This window comes from Uloborus diversus, chromosome 4 (assembly GCF_026930045.1).
Source record: "Uloborus diversus isolate 005 chromosome 4, Udiv.v.3.1, whole genome shotgun sequence".
NCBI classification, from domain to species: Eukaryota; Metazoa; Arthropoda; class Arachnida; order Araneae; family Uloboridae; genus Uloborus; species Uloborus diversus.
This window is the reverse complement of record NC_072734.1, coordinates 140,946,677-140,972,680: the sequence shown is the minus strand read 5'-3', so window position 1 is coordinate 140,972,680 and position 26,004 is coordinate 140,946,677. Positions and strand designations below refer to the sequence as shown.

At 32.6% G+C, this 26,004-nt stretch overlaps 1 protein-coding gene across 1 annotated transcript in view; it reads left to right on the top strand.

Annotated features, from left to right (window-relative positions):
- Positions 1–26,004, top strand: part of LOC129220283 (long-chain-fatty-acid--CoA ligase 5-like) — a 69,376-nt gene that overhangs the window by 24,532 nt on the left and 18,840 nt on the right. The window contains exons 4-12 of the mRNA XM_054854671.1: positions 1,787–1,851; positions 7,693–7,794; positions 9,715–9,814; positions 11,129–11,301; positions 18,261–18,293; positions 20,744–20,795; positions 21,798–21,871; positions 22,994–23,065; positions 24,043–24,177. Of these exons, the coding sequence (XP_054710646.1) occupies positions 1,787–1,851; positions 7,693–7,794; positions 9,715–9,814; positions 11,129–11,301; positions 18,261–18,293; positions 20,744–20,795; positions 21,798–21,871; positions 22,994–23,065; positions 24,043–24,177 (806 nt within the window). The remainder of the gene's footprint in view (positions 1–1,786; positions 1,852–7,692; positions 7,795–9,714; positions 9,815–11,128; positions 11,302–18,260; positions 18,294–20,743; positions 20,796–21,797; positions 21,872–22,993; positions 23,066–24,042; positions 24,178–26,004) is intronic.

The following is a 26,004-nucleotide window of genomic DNA, read 5'->3' as shown; positions in this document are numbered from 1 at the left end:
ATCCAGTGCCAAATTGGGGCCGCTTTGCGGCCCCTTCACAAAATTCCGCATGGCAAAAGCGGCCCCATTCACAAAATTCCGCGTCGCAGAAGCGGCCTCATTCACAAAAATCCTCATCGCAAAAGCGGCCCCATTCACAAAATTCCGCGTCGTAAAAGCAGCCCCTTCACAAAAATTTATAAAAAGGCAGCCTTTTCACAATATTTTTTAAACGCAAATGTGTACGCATCTACGCGGGAGCCTCTTCCACCTTCCCCCATCTTATCTTTTTGCTTGCTGCGTGAGGTGTTTTTGCTTGAGAGCGTCAGAGGGGGGACGGGAGAGGGACACTTGTGATTGGTAGCTTGTTTTCAGGAAAATCTTAAATTTTACTTGGATTACGCAATATATATTTAGTATTAATTTGTGTTGAGTTTCAAAATCCAATTCTAAAATAACTTTACTTAAAATAAAATTATTTTACATGCTGTTTTTATATTTTTACTTGTTTTGAAGATCTTGATTTCCTTACATCGGCCATGGTAAACAAATTTTTCGCATTTTTGATGTTTACTGTACCTTGTTACGAGGCAAACAAATAAAAATTCTTATATATTTATTAACATCATTAAATTGCAAAGTTTTAAACGAAATACCTACTCTGTAAGAACGTCAAAAGTCAAAAAATTAAACGCTGAATGCTGGTGCAGTATTATTTTGGGTTTTAATTACTTTTAAGTTTTTCAAACACATACATGGAATCTTTAATGAGTATTTCACTTCTGTTGTTTAAGAAATATGTGATATCTTTGAGTCTGTTCATTATTGTATTTATTAGGAGTTATCATTACGTTCAGCAGCATGTGCAATTTTCATTGCTCTTAAAGTATTTGAGAGGGGCAAACAGGAAATCTGTTGTGAGACTTTCACCTTAAGAAAGTGTGCCTTGCATATGTATATTTGTAAAAAGCAATAAATGTAATGTATGTGTCAAATTACGGATAAAATGTTAAGGGTCTTACTTCCCCCCTCCCCCAGCGCATTATCTCTTGACAGCTTTCAGGTATTCTTCAAGAACTTGCAATCACCCCTGAAACCTGTCTAAAGCTTTTCTATAACGATACGACAGCTAAAAATGCTTTAATATAATCTTTTCCAAGAAAAAAATCACGAGAAGGTCTTTTTTACAAAAATAAAGAAAATTCACAAAAATATTTTGCTTTTTCACAAAAATAAAGAAAATTCACAAAAATATTTTGCTTTTTTCACAAAAATAACGAAATTTCACAAAAATATTTTGCCTTTTCACAAAATGCGGACCCAAAAAATAAAACCTGGATCGACCCCTGGTTGCATTTTTGCACTGTTTACTGCTACTGGTAACAACCAAGTTCTCTTTCCAGAACTTTTATTTCTGGATTTGCCTCTACTTATGCATCTTTTTACAAAAGTTTTTGATCCAGTAACGTTCAAAGTACACATTTCCTTTGTTTTTAAAAGTATCAATTTTAAGTATCATTTTTTAAAATATCATTTATTTATAAATGTGAATGAAACACAGAAAACTTTTTAAAGCCTCTTTTGAAATAAAAATTATTTTAAATATAAAGAAAATTTAATTTAAATTTAAAAAGCAACTTTTTTAAGTCATTAAAGAAAATTATAATAATCTTGTTATGCTTTTAAAAATAGTTTTCTGAAATGCTAAAGTAATCTCTTAATGCAACCTATTTGGACTTCAAATTATAAATAGAATTGATCCATGAATTTAAATCGACTTTTTTGTCATGAAATCTTACTTTTTTAGTTACAGGAAAATGCATTGGATCAAGGTCAAAATCTGGTACTTATGAATGGATCTCATATGACGAGGTAATTGTTATTGATCAATAATATGTGTATATATATATATATATATATATATATATATATATATATATATATATATATATATATATACATAAAATATCTATAATATAATACTGATGCAAACATGAATAAATGTTATTGATCTATTGATTGTATTATTGCTGTTCTAACAAGTATTAGTAGGCTTAAAACCTGTAAAAATTGCAATTCTTAAACTCTTGTAAATGGAGTTTTGCATTTCTTATCCTTAAATCTTGATTCTTAGATTTGAGAAATACCTTAAATTTAAATAGCCCAAGTCTGAACCACAAAAATGTAACATAAAATGGCATAAGATTTTTTACTGTAGCCTTTGTTTGCTAAACTTTTTAGATCAAAATTTTAAAATATTATTTCACTACAGCTGTGTCACTTGGCTTTGTACAGTCTACCTCGAAAATAAAAGTGATGCCTAGTGTAGTGTATTCAACAATTAGACTTGAACAAAAAAAAAAGTTGTATAATTTCACAACAAATTGTGAAAAAATAACCAAAAAGGAAAAGCTTCATAACAAAAGCAAGAAATTAATTTGTTCATAATTGAGAAAAAAATGGCAACAAATCTTTTTTCTCAATTTTATTCATGCATTCATGCTAACTAAAACAGCTCGTGGCAGGCAATAAATTACCGATTTAATATTAATGTACTTTTTCTTAAAAATGCTGATAACTTTTCTCCTGGTGATTCTACAGCCTCGGTGGTTTTGAAAACCAGGGGAAGTAAATCTACTTCAGCCGTATTTTTCGCGGGTCTGCCTATGAGACTGAAATCAAGGCAATCGGATAATTATTTCAGTTAGAAAGAGCCATTTAATTCCATTTTGGGTCCTAAAATTCAAATTCAAACAGTTCGTTACTTTTTTGACCTTTTTTGTCTTGGGTGTCCAAAGACCTCCCTGCCAAATTTGGTCGAAATCCCACTTAATCTACGGATTTATATAGGGAACGTGCATACATGTGTATATTTATATATATATATATACATACACATATATTCTCTTATTTATGTAGGTTCATATGCCTGATTTAAAATTTTTAGCATGACATTGCAGGCATTTTAAAGCTTGATTGTTGCCGGCATAGAGTCATTGTTTTTCTTTGTCCTAAAAGAAATCTTGAACTAATTATTAAGTAGTATTTTTTTAATTATTACTAGCCACCTGCGGCGACCAGCTGGTTCTTACGCAATTCGACCATGGGTGCAAGACCTTCCGTCTCAGGACGGATTTCCGTCTTGACAAAATTTCCGAGACGGAGGTCGGGACGGAAAGAAATTCAATGACTTTCTTTTAATTTTTAATGAAAAAAGAAAAATTGAGTGTTTGAAAAATATGCTTTAATATTACTGGACCGTTCCATAACCACGAATTTACATTGACATTCTCTCGGTTTTCCGCCATGTGCTTGTTTTGTTTGCAACATGCTTTTGGAGGAGTGACTTTTCGGCTCGCGCCGTTTGACTTTTTTTAGGCATAGCTTTATTTCCAACTCGCTGCATTGCAGACCGAGGAGTTGCTCGCTATTCTCCCTAATTTTTCGACGCAATCAGCTCTAATTGAAAATTTAGCCTTTTCTCATGCTATTTTTGATCTTCCTTTCGTTTTTTTCATTTGTGGTTTTTTTTTTGCAAACTTGACACGCATAAATGAAAATTATGTTTGCTCTTAAAATGTCTTAAGAGTTGAATCTGCATCACTGATTGAGAGTGATTGCTGACAAGATGAAATATTTTCGCCACAGTAAAGGGCGTCCACATACCAGGTAAAACAGAAACTTATCAAGATTTTGAAGATTTTAATGAAAATGGGAATTTTGGAAATAATCGAGGGGGGGGGGGATTTCTAGCTGGTTGGAAGCACCGATGGGCAAACCGTTCCTGCATTTTTGACAATGACTTGAGGAATCATTAAATTCTAATGTCATCGATTCGAACACTCGCTAGAATGGAAATATGGGTGGGGGGAGGGAGAGAAAGGAAAGGAGAAAAATAACGGCAGCACGAGTTTGCGAAAAATTGCTGCTCTTGCAAAGAGGGTAATCTGTCCGCAAATTAACCCACGATACTAAGGTCTTAAAACGTTGATATCTTGGACAATCTAGGGGGGGGGGTTTCGATATTTTTTACTGTAACTCACGGTTTACAGTAAAAAAAATCGAAAAAACTGAATTGAAAATATTTTTGAAGCTAGGAGTGGTTCGATATTTCTCCAGTGCAAACTCTTAAAAATTTAAAAGTCAAAAAGTTTTAGGCTGTGTCTAATGATATAAAAGTGGGTTTTAAAAAAGAATCGAAGACTGGAGTCTTAAAAACACTAATTTAGGCAATCTTTGGTGAATTTATGAGAGATGGTTTTGGTGTTCTAACATGAAAATGTTTTGTAGCTGATGTATTAAAAACTATTTGAGGCTATACTTAAATGACTTAAGTTAAAGGGCATTTGCGACCCTCTCCCGAAAACTGTTTGTAATTGAAGTCTTAAATCTTTTAATCTGTCTTTGGCAATGTCAAGAGGGAGGGAGGGGGCTCTCTTTAGGCGAAATTCCGTAACTGGAGTCTCAAAAGCGCAACTTTGAACCGTCTTGGGGTTCGGGGTTCTCCTTTCCCAAAAAATATACAAAGCTGAAGTATTCAGAACTCAGCTTTAGGTAATCTTTGGAAGACTTAAGAAGAGGGAATTCGAAGGTTTTCTCTCAATACGTTTCAGAATTTAAATCTTAAATCTTCGGTGATGAAAAGGGGAAACCGCAAATTTTTGTAAAATTTAATGAACTTAGAGGAAAGAGTTCGGGGGGGGGGGGGCGTCTCTCTCCCTGAAGTATTGAAATGCTATTTTGGCTATTTTTGAGTTAGTTAAGAGTTAGGGAATTCAGGGGTCTTTCTCGAAACATTTTCGAAATTGAAGTCTTAAAACTTTGGGTTGTCTTTGGCGATGTTTGGAAGGGAGTTGCTCTCTCAATAGAAAAATAAATCTTAAACAAAAACTTACACTGCGTTAAGTAAACACAATGAGGGGGGGGGGGTATTCCACACCCCCAGCCCGAAACATTTTAGTTTCTGAAATTTTAAGAGCTTTGTTTTGGGCTATCTTTGGATGACTTAAGGGGGAAGGGTGTAGGAAGATTTTTTCAAAAAGTTTCCAAAATTAAAGTATTAAAATTTTTAGGCGGTCATAAGTCCATGTTTATAGGTAAGAGGGGTGCTATTCCTACAAAACAATTTAGAAAGTGAAGCCTTAAAAATTGAAATTTAGGACATTTGTGGTGAACTGAGAGGAAGGGGTTCGGGAGTTCTCTTCTGAAAATTCTTTGATTCTGAAATATTTAAAGCGCCACTTTAGGCTATATTTGAGTGCCTTAAGAGGGATGCGATTCGGGAACCCTGCCTGGAGTTAGGATTCAGTTCCCCTATTTCTTTTTTTAATTAATGAATGTTGGAAAGGGTACCTTATTTAAAAAATATATCTACTTCACTGAAGCGATTTTTTATTACTAATTTCACCACCTGCTATCTTATAAAAGAATTCTTTTTCAAATGAAGACTGTGGGGGAATGGTGACAGTTCATTATTAGTCGGCCTTACCCTTCCCCCACCTTTCCTTCTTTTCTAGTTTGTTGGCGCTACCTTGGGTAGACTTTCGAATCAGAACTGATTTATGTTGCAAAAGTGAAAATCTTATGTCCTAAGCGATTTTATTGCTACAACAAAAATGTTTAGGATCGGCAAAAAACTAATTGTGGGGTGCTGCAAACGCTTTTACCCCTTACATTATCCAACATCGTCTAAAATTGCGTTTTTGAAACTTCAATTTCGAAATATTGCCGAAGAAGGGTTCCTGAAATCCATCCCTTCAATAGTGCATTCAAAAAGCGTATAAACGTTATGAAATTTAAATTACAATTTTGTTTTTTAAATCTTCGATTTCGGAAAAGCCCACAGCGTCTCCTCCCCCCCCCTCTTTCTTTAATATTTTTTGAAGGTTGCCCAATGTTGTGATTTTGGGACTATCAGTTTGAAATAATTGATGTAAGAGTCCCTGAACCCCTCCTTTCCCTGAACTTTACCAAAATGGCCTACCACAGCATTTTTTGGACTTCCATTTGAAAAAATTTCTGGGAGGGGGAGCCCCCAGACCCCCCCCCCTTATTGCCAGATTTTAGATTTTTTGGAATTATGATGTCAAAACACTTAAATATTACAATTTTAAGGCTTAAAATTTAAATCAAACAGATTCGAAAACTGGCATTGTTAAAATCTGCAACATTTATACATACAAATTTTTCCTTAAGCCCGCATGCGGGCGGGGAGGGGGGGGGGCTGAAAATATTTTCCGTCTTGAACACATCATCAAACTTGCACCCATGAATTCGACTTTCTATGCAAGCAGCCAACTACGGAGGCTGTTTGACTAACTTGTCATTTACCTTTTCACTTCAAGTTTGCCGCCTTCGGCGGCTGTTTAAATAAATTTGCCAGCTGTATTAATCAATCCATATCTATCTTTTTTTGTGCCATTCACATTTTTACGCCAAGATTGCCGCTTTCAGCGGCTATCTACCTTTACGATCTATCTCTAAATTTTCTTATCCATCTCTATTTATTTTAACCTCCCCGGCCATTTCCTAATAAAACAAAAGGATCACTCAAAAAGCCGCTTTTATTTAAGTAGAGCAAAAAAAAAAAAAAAGTTATCTTCAAAATTCCCTGTAGTGTGCAAGTAGCGTTTGACAAAGAAAAAAAAAATCTTGCTGTTTTTATTGAATTAAATGTGCACAACTATGAAATGTAACGTTATATAGATACAGCAAAGCGTCCAGCTTGGAGAGGGGGGGGGGGAATGGAAAAAGAAATAAATACAATCTCCAAATAAAACAACAAAAAGGATGTAAAAAAATCAAGCGCTGCCGGAAAAACATGTGGTCAACACGTCATAAAATGTAGAAGTAAGCTATATAGTAAAAAAAAAAGATTAACATTGTTTGCGATTAACATTCCATCGTAAATGTCGAATCGAAATCCAAGTAGTGACGTCAGAGGCATAAAAGATTGAAGAACGCTTTTTTCGACCGATGCGTTTAATGACATAACGTGTTCAGCATTAAAAAAATTGTAAAAAAAAAAAAAACTATTTCGTATTTTTAAGAACTTTTTTCTTCTAAAGAGTGCGAAATGTTTTTACTATTACCAACTTAAATTTCAGAAATGAGGCTTTGATACTTCTCGCAGGATGATATTAGAAAAAAATAAAACCCAGAAAAAAATGCAAATTAAAGGTTTTTTCAAAAATTCATAAAAAATACAAAAATTGCTCTATCTTCAAACTTTTTTCATTCATCATATTTAAAATTAAATTTCCTACACTATAGTACGAAACATATTTGTGTGGTGCGATTGGTTCGAGGTCTGTGAGGTAAAAAGTACTAAAATGTGCAAAAAAAACGCATGAAATATTAAATAACTTTTTTCTAATTAAAATATCAAAAATCGAAGCCCAAGGTGCACATCTTCGGAAAAAACTGCACCTGTATACCAAATGTCATCTTTCTAGGCCTTACCGTTTTCCCGGGAAGCGCGCCACACACACACACACAAACATCTTATTTTATTATATGTATAGATTATTATTTATATTTTTTCAATTTAAATTTGCTCATTTCAGGCTTCAAAGAACAACATTGTAACTAACTTAAGATTGAAAAAAAAAATAATTATCAAAATAACAAAAACAATCAATAAAAATAACAGATGTTGAATTTTCAGAATGTTTGTTTGAAAGAAATTGTCTACAATGTGGCTCTATTTTTTAGGTTATTAAAAGGAAAGACTATGTGGGATCTGGATTAATAAATTTAGGCTTGCCAGCCTCTCAAGATACAATGGTTGGCATATGCACAAGAACAAGACCTGAAGTAAGATAACTCTGTTTCTAATATTTTACGTCTAAGCCTAAATATCTATATCTAATTCTAATTTTTATTTGTGGTAAAAAAAGCTATCACAAGTATGTTTGTCAGATAAAGAAAAATGGCTTGGGGGCTGTCCGCAAATGATGTCATTCTTTGAGGGGAGAGGAGGGATTCCTGAAATTGTGAATTTTACAGGAAAGAAGGTAGAGGTGCCAGCCCCCTTTAAGAGCAAGAGCAAACTCGCCTAAATAGTGCAACCCCCCCCCCCCCCAAAAATGGGAAAATACCCCTTTAAACAACCCCTCTAAAAATTTCACTTCGCCATGTCCCCCACCCCCAGGTGGGCACCCCTGAAGAGGGAGGGACTAGCATGCAAGGTGACATCATGCAATTTTTTAGAAAATGTTTAGGAAAAATAGTGACATGTGATAAGGGGGAAGGTGGTAAAGTGTTTCCGTTAATGGTAAAGGGAGAGTACTCATTGAAGAGAGTACTCATGAACATTAGGGCTTTCTTTTTACAAATGTACATTTCTAACTTTTTTTTCTCAAATTGCAAACCTTTTTAGAACTTGTATTACTGCTTTAGGACACCTTTTTTAAGAAACTTTTAGAACAAATGCTCCGATGTCTTTATATGTTTATACAAATTTTTAGATTTTAAAATTCTAAAATCTTATTCAAACTGAGATAACAGTAACAGATGATGTAACTTTCACCTGAAAATATTTTGATTTAATCGTCTTTATGGAATTTCTTTTATCATATGACAAATTTCAGATCTAGTTTTATCTTGCTTTTTTTTTTCTTTTTTTAGTTCAAACAATTGAATCGTTTATTTCATAAAGGGCATGCGTCTCACTTTTTGCAAAATTGAGTTAGCTGTGCTTTTACCGTGTTTTTATGTAGAGAAAAAGACTATTGTAGAAGGGAAGTGAATCCTTGCACAACAAAGCACTATTTAGAAACCACAACTTTTGTTTAGTGCAGGAAGGGCATAAGTCCCGGACTTATGCCGTTTCTGTTCTCACTGGGAATGAAGGAATGGTAAGGCACAATGTGAATATAGCATTCACATTGCAAACTACATATAGCCCCTCAAAACACACACCTCATTGCTCTAACTTTAACGCTGTAAAGCCCCGTTTGACACCATGTCTCTCTCTGTCCAACTGGTTTTGTTTAACTGCTCGCAAGAAAACTCATTAAAAGCATGCAATACCCCGCCTAACCCTCTTTTCTCATTATTTAAAGGGGGAAAAAATCTCATTTTACTAAAAGAAAGCAAAGAAAAAGATTGCTGATGCACCACATGTTTGTGAGAAATGGTTAGTCACATATGTTTGTTTCATTTAAGCGCCATGTTGGTTCAAATATCCGGCAGCTTATTAATGTTAATTTTCAGATTTTGTTCTGTTTTTGTGGATTTGACGTTAAATTTATTTTTGTAGATAGTGGTTATTAAAGCGGCTGATTCAGTGCAACACTGATTCAATAATCCAGCACTCACTGTATAAGTTAGGATGACATATTTGTGAGCTTACATGCTGAAAAAGAATTGATGAACTAAATCAAAAAATCTAAAAAAAAATTACTTGTCAGCAAACTACTTTTTTAAGGCATTATGGCCAATGCTATGGGGTTTACTAAATGAATATTTTAAATAATTCAAAGTTATATGCACTTTATCTATTTTTTCTAGCTGTACTGATGTTATAGAAATACATAAACTATTATTCAAGTCAATTGAATTCAGAATGTTCTTCATATAAAAGCATTTCTCCCCTCCATTAAGTAAAAAAAAAAGAAATGAAAGGTTTTCAAGGATAGCTTTATGAAACATTTTGTTTTGAGTATGTTGACAGTTCTAATGTTCATAAAACAAAATCAACATGTAATGAAAAATTATTTTTTTCATTTTCAGTTTCTATTAACGCTGCTTGGTGCTGCATCAAATTCTATGGTGCTTGTTCCTATGTACGAATCAATTGGACCAAATTCTCTGTCATCTATAATGGCACAAGGTTTGTGCTCAATTCTAGATTAATTTGTTTTCTTTGAGACTATAAATAGTTTCATTGATAAAAAATAACTTAATAGGGTAGCCTGACCCAAGGGGATCCAGCTTCTGGTTTTTGTTGGGGTGAACATCAGAAAGGGATGAGGGTCAAAGTGCAATTTTAAAGCTCAAATGGGGTAAAATGTTTTGAAATGCGAGTCCCTAAAATGCAACGGGGGAGGGGGATATGACCCCTGCTGGACTCGCATCCGGCCTGACCAGTAAATGAACATTGAAGCTTTAAGCATAATTTTATTTTCAGAGATTTTTAACATGATAAAAATCTGTAGCAGTTGGTGCTTGACAGCAAAAACATTTTTTATTAATAAATGTTATTTATCAAGAAATATTGAGAACTTAAATAAAATCCAGAGCACTTTTTATGTTACTGCTTCGCATTGTGGCAAAAATTGTGTCATTGAATTTTTTGGGGTTTTCTAAAGGATCTCTTCACACTATATTTTTTTGGAGGGGGGATTGAACATTGTTTGGGAGAGTACCATAGCAATTAAAAGGATTTGCATCCCTGCATCATTAAATAGTGATTTTAAGAATAATACAGGGGGTTCCAAAGATAATGATCCATTTCTGTGAAAGTACTAATGTATTGATTTCTGCCTGATGTATTTGAAGAAATGCTCTCCATCAAAGAAAGAATAGCCGTCATTTCCTGAAAACTAGGTGGTAAAAAATATGAATAGGCGCACTAGTTGTACCAGCAAAAATTTGCAAAATAGCCATTACAAGGCCAATATCATGCTACTTGCAAACAAATTAAAACAAACTGAGTTGTGGCAGACGAAAAGCGTCCTGGACGACCATCAACATCTGGTAATGCCAGTTCGTCTACATTTATTCACAAGAAGCTTGATTGATGGCTGTTTTCCGTATTTTTAATGGTACTCTGACGTACTTCTCCATATGGTTTTAATATTCAGTTTTTAGGAAACAAAAAAATGGCTATTCTTTCATCTAAGGAGAACATTTATTCAAATACCTGTGAAAGGAATCAATACATAAGTGTTTTCAAGGATAAAGATTGTTAATTTTAGAACACCCCTTATGGGTGACAATTAATACAACAAAAGATGATTGTATGTTGCTCTCTGTTTAAACCTATTGTTATTATAATGGGCACCTTTTCATTAATTTTTATCTTGAATTTTGAGTTAAAGTGCCCAAATATCAGAACATACTATGTATAAAAAGTGATGTGTAACTTGATAAGTATTTCTTCCTATAGATTTTTGGTTTATTAAAGTGTATGTCTACTTTACAGTTCAGATGGGAACAATCATTTGTGAAACAGTAAAAATTGCTACTCTCATAACTGAAAATGCTGAAAGAAACTCAAACTTAAAAAATGTTATTTTGATTGAAGGAAGTGACAAAGACATTGAAATGTTGAAACAGAAATCAGAACTTAATATCTTAACCTTCAAGGAACTTGAGGTATTTTATTTTTCTTTATTTGCTAAAAGTAGAACTAGCTGCAGTTTAAGGCAATACAAATAATAGTGTACTTTTGTTATAAATTAAGCCTTTTTCCTTCCCTAATTGAGGCCCACAATAAAGATATTTTATACAGCAGATGTTACTTGATTGAAAATATCTTCAAAATACAGAATTATGTTTTTTTTTTATCTCTCAAGGCTTGCTTCATAAATTTTTATGAATAGCTAAAATTTTCTGTAGATCTTATATCTTGTGTTCAGGGACCTAGAGCAAGAGCCTAGAGCTGTGTTTTCTCTGGAGCTAGAGCTCCAGTTTCCTCTGCTCTTGGGCGCCTTTAGTTTTTTAATAATCTTATTTTTTTTTAATTTAGTCAGTCTTTAAAATATACTTGAAAAATTAAATTTTAGTCAGTAGCACATGGCTGGTAGACACTTTTATATTAACCACTTTTTTATTACTACTAGTCTTTTGTTTCAAAAAGTGGCAGAAAGGAAATTTAAAAAATAAATTTTGCTTCAGCCATCTTGTAAAAAAGATAATAATAAAAAAAGAAAGCTTGCCTATATATATATATATGATTAAAGATGTTAAATATGTTTAGTAAACTGTTTTATTAAGTGAAAAAGTTTGAAAGACTTTTTTTAATCAATTATTATTTTTTCTTTTTTTTAATGCTGTTTTTTGTTATAAAAAATTGCCATTTAAAATTTTAAACTCAAAAGTACACATAAATACATAGAAAAGTTGTGCTATTATAACTTCATCTACTACTCTGATTTTTCCAAACTGATGCTGGTTTTGGCGTCATAATTTTAGCACTAAATTTTTTGTCAACTCGACAATATACATCTCCACAAAGTGTCGTCAGTTTATGGCATCTCTTCAGTTCAGTTAGCAGTGTTTCATTACTTCTATTTAATTTTGGAGTTTTTCCTTTATCACACTAGAATAAGTTTTGGAAAAGAACTTATGGTTTTCCGTTAAAATTTTAAAACTTAAAATCTTTTGTAATTATAAAAATTTTTTGACTGCAAGCAATAAAGTAACAAAAAGGTTGTGGAAAAATGTCTTGCTAACACTCATCAGATGGGGATAAACTAGAAAGCTTTATTAAGCCTTGGAGTCGATGTTTTGATACGAAAAACAACTAGAAATGTGGATTTCACGCAAAAAGACAATTAAAAAGCACTTGATGAATTAAGGACTATCTGCTAAAAACATTACTAACATCACTTGCATTTTATATTTGAAGCATCTGCTATTGCAATATGTTTTAGACAACTATAGAAGCTTGCTTTTTTATTCCCACAATCTTACATTTATTTGCTTACATTGAAGTTTCTTTGCAATTTGCAAAGGTGGTTTAGTTAGGAGTTAAAGAAAATGCTAAGGCAACTATCTAAAAACATAAATTAACTTTATTTGGATTCCACATACGAAAGGGCTTCCAAATTGCCCTTGCAATGCGAACTGCCACGAGACGACCAACATCGACAAAAATCGAGCTATCGAATGCCACGAATCCACCATACATTAACAGAAAGACAGCTAACTAAATTTAACCGATAGGTGGGAAATTTGCATATCGAAAAGCGCCCTCTTGCGCACAGGTATATTTGATGATTTTTATGGAGATTTTCCACAGCTCCCCACCATGAACTCTAAGAGTTTATCAATAGAACCTATAAAAAGAACTATAACAAAGGCAAATACATAAGGAAATTCTTCTCCTCAGTAAATAATAACAAATGCAATAACTATTGGTCGTTAAATATAAAGATTAAAATACCATAACTATATGGGTACAAACTTATATAAAATATAATTTCTATTTTTGAATTTTATGTTCAAACAATTTTACAATTTCAACCTTAAGTTAACAAAATAAATTTTAATATAAGCAAGAGGTTTTTTTTTCAAAATTAATACAATATTAAAGCAAATTATTTTAAGAATTTAAATTAAAGTCCAACAATACAAATACTTCAAAATTATGAAGGAAAAAAGAGTTTAAATCAAATTATTTTCAATAAACTTTTCGACTGATTCATCTAATCTCCCTTTTATTCTCAAAATATTCCTGGGATCTATCTAAGAAAGGTACTAGAGAACGAATTTTTGAACTATCGCTAACTTTTTGAGATCTTTCTAAATCGACTATTTCTAACCAATAAGCTTCTTCCTGGGTTTCTTTAATCCAGTATTCTTCAGACAATTTAAGCTCATCTGTTTCGAGAGCACCTTTCTTTTTCGACATGTTTCTTGCGTTGTGTATAAATCGAAATACGAAGCAGTTACTCGCAATAGTTTGAGATAACTGCTAAATTTATCTATGTTAAGAGCTTTTCGTGATTTTCGAGGATTACTTCATTTTGGGAAACTTCTCTAAATTTACTCTTTAGTTCTAGGTCATGATTGCTGACGTTTTGGGCCTCTATTTTTGGCCAAAACTGCTCTGTTTGGCTAAGCCAGGGTGGTCCGTGCCACCAAAGTTGACTATCTTTCAATTCCCGAACAGATATTTCTCTGCTTACAATATCGCTTGGATTGTCCCTCCCAGGACAAAAATTCCATTTCGGTGGTTCAGTCAGTCTTTGAATCTCCTCTATCCTATTTTTGACAAACGGTTTGTAACAGGACGGTTCCCCTCTAATCCAATGGTAAACTATAGAGGAATCCGTATGAGAAAAGCAGGACTTATCAAATTTTAAAGCTTTAGAGACTTTAGCACACAACCTAGCAGAAAGCAGTGCTCCCATCAATTCCAACCTCGGCAAAGAAAGAGTCTTTAACGGGGCAACCCTGCTCTTGGAAGTGATATAACTAGTTGTTATAGTCCAGTCAGTTTTAATGACTCGAAAATATATTACAGTTCCGTAGGCCCTTTTAGATGCATCCGAAAAGGAGTGCAGTTGCACATCAACTGTGTAAGAGTCCGTGAAATGATAAAAGCGAGGGATTTCAACTAAACTTAAGTCCTTCAGTTCAAAACACCATTGTCTGAAAGGTTTTTTGATAACTTGGGGCATTTCCTGGTCCCAAAGAAGACCTATTTCCCAGACGCCTTGAATGAGAATCTTCAAACGAATTACGTAAGGAGCTACAAATCCTATAGGATCTAAAATTCGACCAGCAACTTGCAACAGGAATCTTTTTGTATCAATTCCTTTCGATACAAGGGATATCAGATTTTCTACGTTAAAATAAAACAAATCCCTGTCAGCATTCCAGGAAATGCCTAATACTTTATAGTTTATCATGTTTTGACCAATTGTGTTTGATGACGTTTCAGCAGAAAACCCGTTCTTCTCCCAAAGTTTTCGCAATTCAGCCGAATTAGTAGCCCACTTGAGCAAGGGCATATTTGCTTCTCTAAAAATCTGGACGCATTCTTAACTGATTGCATATGCCGACGCAACAGTATTTTGACCTCCTATGATGTCATTGACGTAACAAAATTTGTTTAACAGTTCGTGAGTTTGTGGAAAAATAGAAGAATACTTCTTTAAATGATGTTTGATAGTAGCACATAAGAGAAAGGGGGAACTATTTATTCCGAAGAGAACACGATTGAACTTTAGAACTTCTAAAGAGTCTGAAAAGGAATATGGATTTTCAGTCCAAAAGAACTTTGTTGCATCTTTATCTGACTCGTCAATTGCTACATTCAAAAATGCCTGTTTAATATCAACTGTGAAAGCAATTGGATGCTTTCAAAATGATAACAAAAGTTCAAACGAATCAGGATACAAATTAGGTCCAATATGCAAACTATCATTTAATGAAAACTTGCCCTTTTTATGCGAAGATGCATCGAAAACAACTCTGAGCTTACTAGACACCCTATCACCTCGAATTACTGCCCTGTGGGGCAAATAAAATTCTGGGCTATCTGCTACACTTGATTCAGGAACACACTCTACTATGTTTTGCTCTATGTAATTATTTACAACCTTCCTATACTCGGCATACAAAGAATGATCACTTTGAAACCTGTAGCACAATCTTGAAAATCTTTCATATGCCACTTCGTAATTGTTTTCAAGCGATTCTTTAAAATTATCCTTCCAAGGGAGTTTAACTACATATCTACCATCTTGGAAGCGAATACTATCTTCGAATTCTCGTAAAATTTTGTTATCATTACAACTTACATCATCGTTAGCTGGTTCGATTCCAAGATTTTCTAGTTGCCAAAATGTCTCTAATTGTTTTGAAATGTTTTCCTCAACCATTGCTTTCATGGCAAAAGAATCACCTGAATTTTTATTTGGAGAGCCTGATATTCCAATTAAACACCACCCATAGAGCGATTCAGCAGCTGCAAGTTTCCGATTAATACGTTTAATTCTACCTGTCATGACGTCATAATAGTTATCAGCACCGATTAAAATTGAAGCACTAACGTCCTTATTCGAAGTATCAGCTAATTTCAAACCTTTCAAATGCTTGCTATAAATGGAAATATCTACTGCAGGCAGCGGAATATGTGCCGTGGATATTTTTTCTATTTCTAATGCCTCGATTTCCAAATACGAATTCGGATCTTCTTTATTTTCCAATCTTATTTTAACTACATTAAACGTTTTTTCAATAGGAGACTTATCTCCGAAGGAATAAACTGTTAGATTTTCTTTTCGAATGATGGGAAGTTTCAACAATCTTGAAAATTTCCTATCTACAAAACTTCTTTGAGCCGCTGTGTCGGCTAACAGACGACAATTTCTATATTGATTATTATAACGAGCAATGACCGATGCAGTTTGCAATAAAACCCTTTGCAATTTGTTTTCAGTTTGACAAGAAGAAACGTTAGTAACATTATCATCAGATTCTTCTTGGGGCGGGGTGAAAGTTGTTTTGTCCGAATTCTGATAAAACCGATAAAGTGTTTTGGAGTGTGATTTTAAACCACAATACGAACATCCTTTTCTTTCTTAAGCTTTGGACAAGAAGAAATTGAGTGTCTATTTGAAAAGCAAAAAAAGCAAAGTCGATTTCTTTTCAAATAATCCCGTTTCATTTCTATGCTTACCGAGTCACACGAAACTGAATCATGCAAGTTCAAGCCACAAAACACACATTTTGAACTAGCAACTGTATGATTGACTAAGAGTTCAGCCGCTGAAGAATTGTAACTTTTCTGTTTTCGAAGAGTATCTCTGGTAAAAGATTTTGACGCGGAAGCGCCTCGATTGCGTTCTTGGAGCGGATGGGCCGAATTTTGTTTTTCTTTATGGGAGAATGAAAAGATTGAGCTCTTTTGCGACTTTGTATTTCTTCACCTAAGAACTCGAGATGAGCTATCAAATCCCAATTATCACTTTTATTCTTTTTACTAAATTCGAGAGTTAATTCAGAGGGCAATACTTTCAAAACTATCGGTGTTAAGAGATTACCGTACGATTCTGAGTTTATTCCCAAGCTTTCTAAATTCCTGATTTCAGTTTCAGCTTTATCATATAATTTTCTCAAACTGTTCGTATCACTTGTATTTTTTATGGGAGTCATGTTCAAAAGCGATCCTAAATGCGCATTGATGAGCAAATTCTTTTGTCCGAATCTAGATTTTAAAAGTTCCAAGGCTGCATCATAATTACTTTCTGTTAATGCAAATCCGGAAGTTGCTTTAGCTGCAGCACCACCTACTAAATTCTTAAGGTAAATAAGCTTCTCAATTTTAGATAAGCCGCTATTTTTATCTATTGCATTTTCAAACTGACTAATGAATTCTAGCCAATATCTGTGGTCACCGTAGAATTTATTAACAGTTAGTTTTGGCAATTTAATCGACGATCTAGTTTCTTGATGTACTAGACCACTAGTTTCCAATGTTAAGTTGGATAAATTAGCGGGGTTAATAGTAGGAGGTACAGCCGGAGGTGTTAGAGCTGCTATTCTTTGAGTAATTTGACATTTATAAAAAATTAAATTTTCCATGAAGTCTTCACATTGTTGCTCTTCTTTTTCGATATCTTTTGCTTCGATAACATTAAAAAGCTCATTATCAGCCACTTTAAGACAGTCAATTTTATCAATTAATTGATTGTATAATACTTCTAAATTTCGAACATTAGTTTCATTTACTAAAGTGATGTCTAAACTTTTAACGAACTTAGTGGCACTGAATTTAAGCGCTTTACGCTTATTTTTTATCTTTTCAGCATCCATACTAATTGACATACAAATTGAAAACAAATAACTCACCCAAATTTCTTCAATTACTATGTCCAATGGTACGAAACAACAACGATGTCAATATAACATAAGAAGCACATCACTGTTCGACGAATTCTAACTATCAAATGGTTGTGCAGTACCTTCCCGGCCGATGCACCATAAAGAAAATGCTAAGGCAACTACAGTCGAGCCCTCTTAATGGAATATCGGATAATAGAATATCCCGCTTAATGTAATAAAATTCCAATGTACAACACCGTCGATGTGCATTATTTTTATCCCGGATAATGGAATATCCCGTTTATTAGAATAGTTTTTCCTGGCAAATTGCCTATTCCATTAAGCGGGCTCAACTGTATCTAAAAACATAAATTAACTTTATTTGGATTCCACATACGAAAGGGCTTCCAAATTGCCCTTGCAATCCAAACTGCCACGAGACGACCAACATCGACAAAAATGGAGCTATCGAATGCCACGAATCCACCATACATTAACAGAAAGACAGGCTAACTAAATTTAACCGATAGGTGGGAAATTTGCATATCAAAAAGCGCCCTCTTGTGCACAGGTATACTTGACGATTTTTATGGAGATTTTCCACAGGAGTTTGCATGTCAAAAATCAAGAAAGAGTTGCTTCCGGGAAAAAAATGAAATTTCTTATAAATGTACTGCAACAGTTCATTTTTTGTACTGCATGTAATTATTATCAATTTTAATTTTGTTTTAGAAAATCACTTACAGATAGATTTACGCAGTTTTGTTTCATTCTAGGAGCTTGGTAAATCAAACATGAAAGAACAGACAGTAAGTTTGAACTTACTTTTTTCACATAACTGTTGATTTTCCAATCAACATGCTTTCTAAAGTCATAATTTAGCATTTTGAAATAACTTATTACCCTGCAGCATTTATATTCTAAGTATGGTTAATGGCATTTTGCTACACCCTGCAACGTAGTTTTTAACTTCATAATTAAATGCTGATGTCTAATTAAAAAATAATATCAAAATTTATTATAATGACTTCAAACATAAATGAATTTCACCTCAAGATAAGATTAACTGGATGCTGCATAACATTTGTTACACGGTTCTATGCTAATATGTTTGTGTGTATGACTAGCTTAAGGCATGGTAAGCAAGTTGCTATAGAAATAAACCTTGAAGGGAGGGGGGGGGGGTAAATAAGGGTAATAGGCTTGACTGCATTTTGCATTAATAGTAGTTTTCGGATTTTGGAAAACATTTAGAATTTTAAACATGCACTAATGCACTTTTTCTATAGTGGAAACTTGTGCAGTAAGGCTGTAGTAGTTTAGATCTTCTTGTTTATTTTTCTACATTGTCCTCATTACAAGTAAAGGTTTTATTTCAAAACTGAGTTTTAAGAAAATCAATCTTGTTGCATTTAAAAGTTTTAATGCCAATTTTAAAAAATTGTTTGAGATGAGATTTACTATGAAAGTGACTCTTTTGTAAGTGCTGCCAGTTTGGAAAATAGGAAGAAATATTTGTGAAAAGTACTCTTCAGCAAATAATAGTATTCATGCCTTAGGAAAAAGATACCTTCGTATTAATTTGGCAGAGTTGAATTATTCTCCGTAATTGTTGATGGTTGTAGGCAGAGCTGCCAACTGCTACAAAAAATCGTAGTTTCTACAAACTACAGCCTTAAACTACGATGCTAGGAAAACATGTCCAAAAATTAAGATTTTCTTCTTTTTTCATAACCCTAAAAAAAAATTCCATCAATACAGATACTGTCCACATTAGTAATCATTAAGTTAATAATGCTTTTGTGCTAAATAATGTTCCACATTTTTGTTTAAAAATAAATAAAAAGAATTTATATTAAATAATAGAATAATTAAAAGTTAAATATTTTTTCAAAATATACTGGAACTTGTCCTAATGTAAATTTGTCATGAAATCCCGAAAGTAACCATTCCATCGATTAAACCCCTCTCCCCCCCCTTTAATAGAAGGTAAGATCGTTGTGTAATCCAGTATATCCTTGTATCTTTTTCCTATCTTCTTTTGCCTCTCTCTCTCTCTCAAAAAACACACACACACAAACAACACACAATTGGTGGAAAAAATACACACCAAACAATTTCAGCTCGGCTTGTCAGAACGTTTTTAGAATTTTAATTCCCCCCTCCATGTGCAAGTTTTCTTTTCTAAAAAAAAAACAGTAAGGGAAACAATATCACACATTAAAAAGAAAATAAATAAAAAGAAATTATGCAAGATAAAAAAAAGACCATTCTAGGGATTTATTCCTTTCACTTTGTGTTGGCCCATTTTGATGCTAAAGCACCTTTTCTTTTTGTTCATATGTGTTACAAAAGGAATTTATTTGGAACATACACAAAAATGAACTAACTCCAAATTGACGCCATGTGGAAAAAACGTTGTTTAAAAATTGTCGCAAAACTTAGAAACAACCTATTATAAAAACAACTTTCAAAAAATCTGGATAATTACCCCCCCCCCCCTCCACCTTAAATTTATCAGTTTGTTTTGAAAAGGTGGGGGGGGGGGAATACTTACTAGATTTTACTAACGTAACTTATTCATTACGTCTGTTACATTTGTTGTGAAACGTGTCACTTTGCCCCCCCCCCCCACCCAGTACAAAAAACTGTGCTACGAATTTAGATTTTCAAAAGTAGGCAGCTCTGGTTGTAGATAATGAATCAACTGGAAGCTGTTTTGAAATTGCTCAAGGCATTCTACTATTGTGCTTGAACAAATAAACAGTTGTGCATAGTGCAGTCCTGGTTGTTTTAGCTCTGACATTCACATTGTTTACTTTTTTTTGGGGGGGTAATAAAGATGGTAATTACTGCTGTATTGAGTTGGGTTACTTTTGTAGTAGTTTTGCAAAGATATAATTACTCAAACCCATGCCAGTATCACATTTCTTTTTTCCTGAATAGAGCCACACTGTATAAATTTCTTTTTAAGATTTATAACTTTGTTAATTTTATCTATTTTCCTGATCATTCATTTGTGAAAAAATATAAAGTAATGAAAGGTTGCAATTGAATTACAGAATCAACATTAGTTTCATTATTTTGGAATGTCATACTTATATTTTGGAATGTTGAATGCTTGAAAACTGATTTTATTTCCTCCATGGTTCGCAAACAGCATTGTTAATTTATGCTAATTTATCTTTTTTACTTTTGCTATTGAGATTGTTTTAGTTTTTTGACTCTACTTTCAACAGCTCAATTAATTTCTTTTTAGCGACCAAATCCTGAAGACTTGTTTTGCATTTGCTATACAAGTGGAACTACTGGTATATTTTGTTCTATACAAATATTCTATACTGTTATGAATTTTTTTCAGATTTTAATGCACACCATATGGTTTATTTTAATCTTTTAATGACTTATGTATTTTTAAAAGCCTTTTTTTGATTTCAAGATGAGTTTTTTTTTTTTTTTTAAATACATTATCATTATTATTTATAAATTTATTTGTCTCTTTTTGTTTTTGTTTGATTTTGATTGTGCAATATTGCTTTTTAAATGTTACACTAATTCGGGTTTATATAAGATTTGTTGGATCTTATATTATTTGTTGGATGGAACAATGCATATCCAAATGCATTGTTTACAACTTCTATCTATGTTGAATTAGACATCTCAAAAAAAAAAACCCTGATCAATATATTTTGAAAAAAAAAAATGTTTTCGTGAATTTTAAAGTGTTGGACAAATTACAAACATTTTTATTTACAATAAATTTTTGTTACATGTAGTCTGAATTTCCCACGAGGGAGTATCCATGGCGCATACTGCAGCATCGGAAATTGGAGGGGGGTGGGCGTCTGCTTTTATCCTGTAGGATGTGGTTTGTAGCATTGGAGATGAGGTATTGCTGTTGAGATGGGGGGAAGGGAAAATTCTTCAAAAGAGGACTCGCTACGCTATGGAAGAATCCTGTTATGCACCATGGAGTTAGAAATTATTATAAAAATTAAAGAGTAATATGAGCTGCTCTCTTTTATAAATCACTAACTTAAATTAATATTTGCAAATTTAATGACTTTGATCCTGTTAAACAAATCTTAAAATACTTTCTATTTTGTATGTTTTTAATGCTAAGAATTTTTTGATTATTTCATTAAGGTAATTTTTATTTTGCCTGAAATTTGTTCTTTCAGTGAGATTTCTGATACACCTAAAGCTTATTTAGTTTAGGTTTAGCAAGCCTGTTTGTTATTTTAACTTTCTATGTGAGCAGTGAATATGTTAAAATGTAACTGACAAATTCTGTTTTAAAATATGTTTTTCAGGTGAGCCTAAAGGTGTGATGGTTTCCCATCAAAATATATTATCATGTATAGCAGCCATGACTGCATTGTTTGGGGTAAAACTTTTTTTCATTTTGTTTTTTTTTTCTTCTTTTGAAATTACTGGTCATTTCATTAAATGTTCATTTTGCTCGTTTGATTGCTGTATCATTAAAATTGCAAAGTTTAAACTTATACATTGTCTTATCCCAAGTCGTTAACTGAAAAATGAGGAAAAACAATTGCGAATGCAAGTGACTTTTCTTAGGTAACATCATGCCTCCTAGTCCTGATTGCATTCTAAAAATGAAAAGAAAATATTTATTATAATTGTTTTGAAAAGCCATTGTTTGACATCTGTCAATATTGTGATTTATGAAACAACAAAACAAAATCAGTGAAACATTAAGACACTTTCAAAGGAAACAGGCAAATGTTATTAGACAATATGCAGTATGTGTATCAATATCAAAAAAGTTATATTAGTACATATAGTTGAATAAAAAATAGCTACATCATATGTAATTAAAACTTATGAATGCACAGAGATGCTACTGGAATTCCTTCAAAATAAAATTTTAAAAAAATTGGAAAATTATACGTGATTACAAAAGTATAGTTACGATGATTTAAATATAAGTATCTGAAACGTTCCCATATAAACACACATGAAATATTAAAACCAAATTTTTAAATACACAGACGCAGGATAATATTTTCGGGAATCGCCATGAACCGGAACTGGCGTTTACAGGCCAGTCGGCCCCTGACAGCGCTGCACATATCGTTGCCTCAGAGCAACAGTAAGATATCTTAGTGTGATCTCTAGGATTAGATATCTTACTGCTGCTCTGAGGCGACGTTATATTTGTGTGTGTGTGAGTTTAGTATTTATGACTACTCTAAGACACCTATTTAAGTCATGTAAGGCGGAATTTAAATAAGCGTGAAGAATTTATTTTATGTTATCTTCAATTTATTTTATGTTATCTCTGTTCTTCTTTTTTTTATTATTTTTAGCAAGAACTCTTTTAGAAGATTTCTTGTTTGCTTCTATGAATTACTGCTAGTTACCTCAGTGAAGTGTTATCATAAGTGTAGTAAAATATGTTTAGTCTTATCAATTGATTTCATTAAATGTATTTGAAATTATTAACAAATGATAAATTTACATATTTACATATTCCTTGTTTTTACAGGAAGCCATACCCGTATCTGGAACATTATTTGCATATTTACCATGTGCTCATATTTATGAAATTATCAATGAAGTATGTGAGACTTTCTCTTTTTAAACATCAATAAAGAATCCGTTTTTGTTTTGGGAATTATGAAATATTTACCTAAGAAATCTCTATATGTTTAATGATTTTTCCCCGTTTTTCTTCAAGATCACTGTCTTTTTAAATCAAATACTCTTTTCATCAATAAACTGTGCATAAGAATTTTTCTGTTGCTTATAATCTAGATTTGAGGCAGTGAGAAGCAACGTGATATAAGTGGACTTTTTAAAATTCCTTATGAAACACATTTAAAGTTCATGTCCAAGATCAGCCTATGGCCTAATTTAGTCTTTGCAAGCTGATTGATGATCTTTGCAGTTTGAGACTGTATTGTGACAAAATTTCAACTTAAAGGTGCCAAAATATCCAGATTTTGTGAATGAAGCTGGGATTTTGGTGAGTAAACCACAAACTTAAAAGAATGTTTAAGAGTAAGCAAACTCAATCTGTGTGCATAATGGTATTAGTTCTAAAACATGATTATATAAGATTGTTTTCATTCAATATCATTTCTGAAAAATTTTGTATGCTCTCAGTAACAAGTTGTTGTTTAAGTAAAACTGAACAGAAGCTAAACATATCCCGGTTAAAAAAGCGCCATTTATTATTTATTATTATTGTTGTTGTTATTATTACTTTTTTTTTTGTGTTAAAACATAAATAAAAAATTTGCAGTGGATGTCCGAAGAGAAATGAGTAATACTTGCTCATATAATGGGATCTCTGTTCAAATGTACAACATTCCATCTCTAAAAAAACCTGTGCAAACTCTGCAATTAAACAGGGGAAATTAATTGTCTTGTTCACAATGCAAGATGAAATATCTGTTCTACATATGATCTTGTTTCATACTTTAGAAATAACACATTCACTTGTATCTTTTAATGTGCTGTATCATACGGAAAATAATCTTATCTGACCCTTTCACAACAGTATTTTTAATTAGTTTTAATTTTATTTTCAAGATATATGCACTTTACTGCGGAGGTCAGTTAGGCTATTATAGTGGAGACATGGATTCGTTTATGACTGATATTGCAGATGTAAAGCCTGAGGTTCTCCCATTAGTTCCAAAACTGATGAATCTCATTTACTACAAGGTAATGTCCTTTGTAGATTTATGGTGAATTTGTTTTATAATAAGTAAATATTCATAAACTTCAGTTGGGATTTAGGATGTGCGAAAAGGTGATTGAAATATTATATATCCATTGTTTTAGTTGATGTTGCTATAGGGAAATGTATGATTGCTTAATTCTATGTGGATCCTCTTGTTGAATTTTTCTTTTACAAAGAAATTCAGATTTGCCGCTTATCAGGAAAACCGGGAAGTGTCATGGTAAATGAAAATGACCTGAAATAATCGGGGAAAAGTCGGGAAGGATCATAAGTCTTTGAAATGTCTGGAAAAGTCAGGAAATTCTTTTCAATCATTTCATCTGAAGAGTGCCATTTATGCAAAAATGCTGACTTGCAAATGCTCTAATTTTCCAGATAGTTGGATAATGAAAATTCAAGCTCATTTTCAAATAATTAGCACAATAAGGCTACAAAAGAGAAAAAATAAATTTTTGATGTTATTGTTCCAGAATAATATCCTTAATCAACAAAAACGGCAATCTCAAAAGCAAACCATCTCATGCTCTGGAGTGAAAGACATTTAACTTGCTCCTTTCAGTGAATGAAGCATTCAAGGCTTGTATGCTCTTGAAAGACTTTGAAAAGTACTCGAAAAAAAAGTTCATCTTCAAATTCTTGAAAATCTTGAAAAAGTTTTAAAAACAAATGTAGTGCTTGAATTCTTTAGGAATTCATTAAATTGTGCTTAAAATTGTTCAAAGACATTTTATCAATGCAATTTTTTGAACATATGTTCAGTATGCCTAACATGTGCGGCACAAAAAATTGCTTCTCTTGTTTGAGATTTCAAACCTTTTGCAGCTTGTAAATATTTTGATATTTGTAAAGTATTTCAGCATATGCTACTGTAAATTAGCTGTTTTTGTGTTTAATTGAAATAAATGAATTTATTTCTAGAACCATGCCAACATGGAACGTACTTGTATCGCACCAAAAGTTGTTTCTTGTGTTTCAGATTTCAATCCTTTTGCATCTTGTAAAGATTCTAATATTTTTGACAATCTGAAGTTTTGACATAGGCTACATTAGATTAGCTTATTTTATTTTTCGTTTTAATAAAGAATAAAAGTTTATTTTTGGAAAATGTGCCAATATTGAATGCCCTCCGTCAAAAACTGCTTCCGTGTTTACATTTTCAATCTTATTGCATCTTGTCAATATTTATAATAATTTTGACAAATGGCAGTTATTTTGACATAAACTACCTCAGATTAGCTTGTTTTATTTTTTATTTTAATAATTTAAACTTTTTTGGTTTTTAGGGCTGTCCATTCAAATAAATTCTATAAAAATATTAATTAAGGGTTCTAATAAAAAAATTTGGGATGTCACACATGTTAGGCCTTCCCTTTCATTGTCACAATTTCACAACCCCCCCCCCTCAAAGTGTGACATCATTTGTGGACAGCCCCTTTGCAAACCTTATTTTAAGCTTATTATCCGTCATTGCCAATTATTTAAAAGATGTTAAATTAAAAATAAAAATTGGTGCATAATATTTTAATTTGATTTGAATAAATGGATGCTGAAATTATGATTATATTTTTTCAAATTATTTGCTTGCTCCAAATCATTTATTTTATTTATTTATTTATTTATTTTATTTATTTATTTTTTTTGAAAATTATCTATTTCAAAAATACTAATAGCTTATTTGTAACATATTTTGTAGTTGTTCAAGGTGAAACTAATTCTAATTTTCATTTTCATGCTTCAAATCTGATACAAAGGTTTTGTTTACTTGATACAAAAATGATACTAATATTCATTTCAGTTCTCCAAATCTA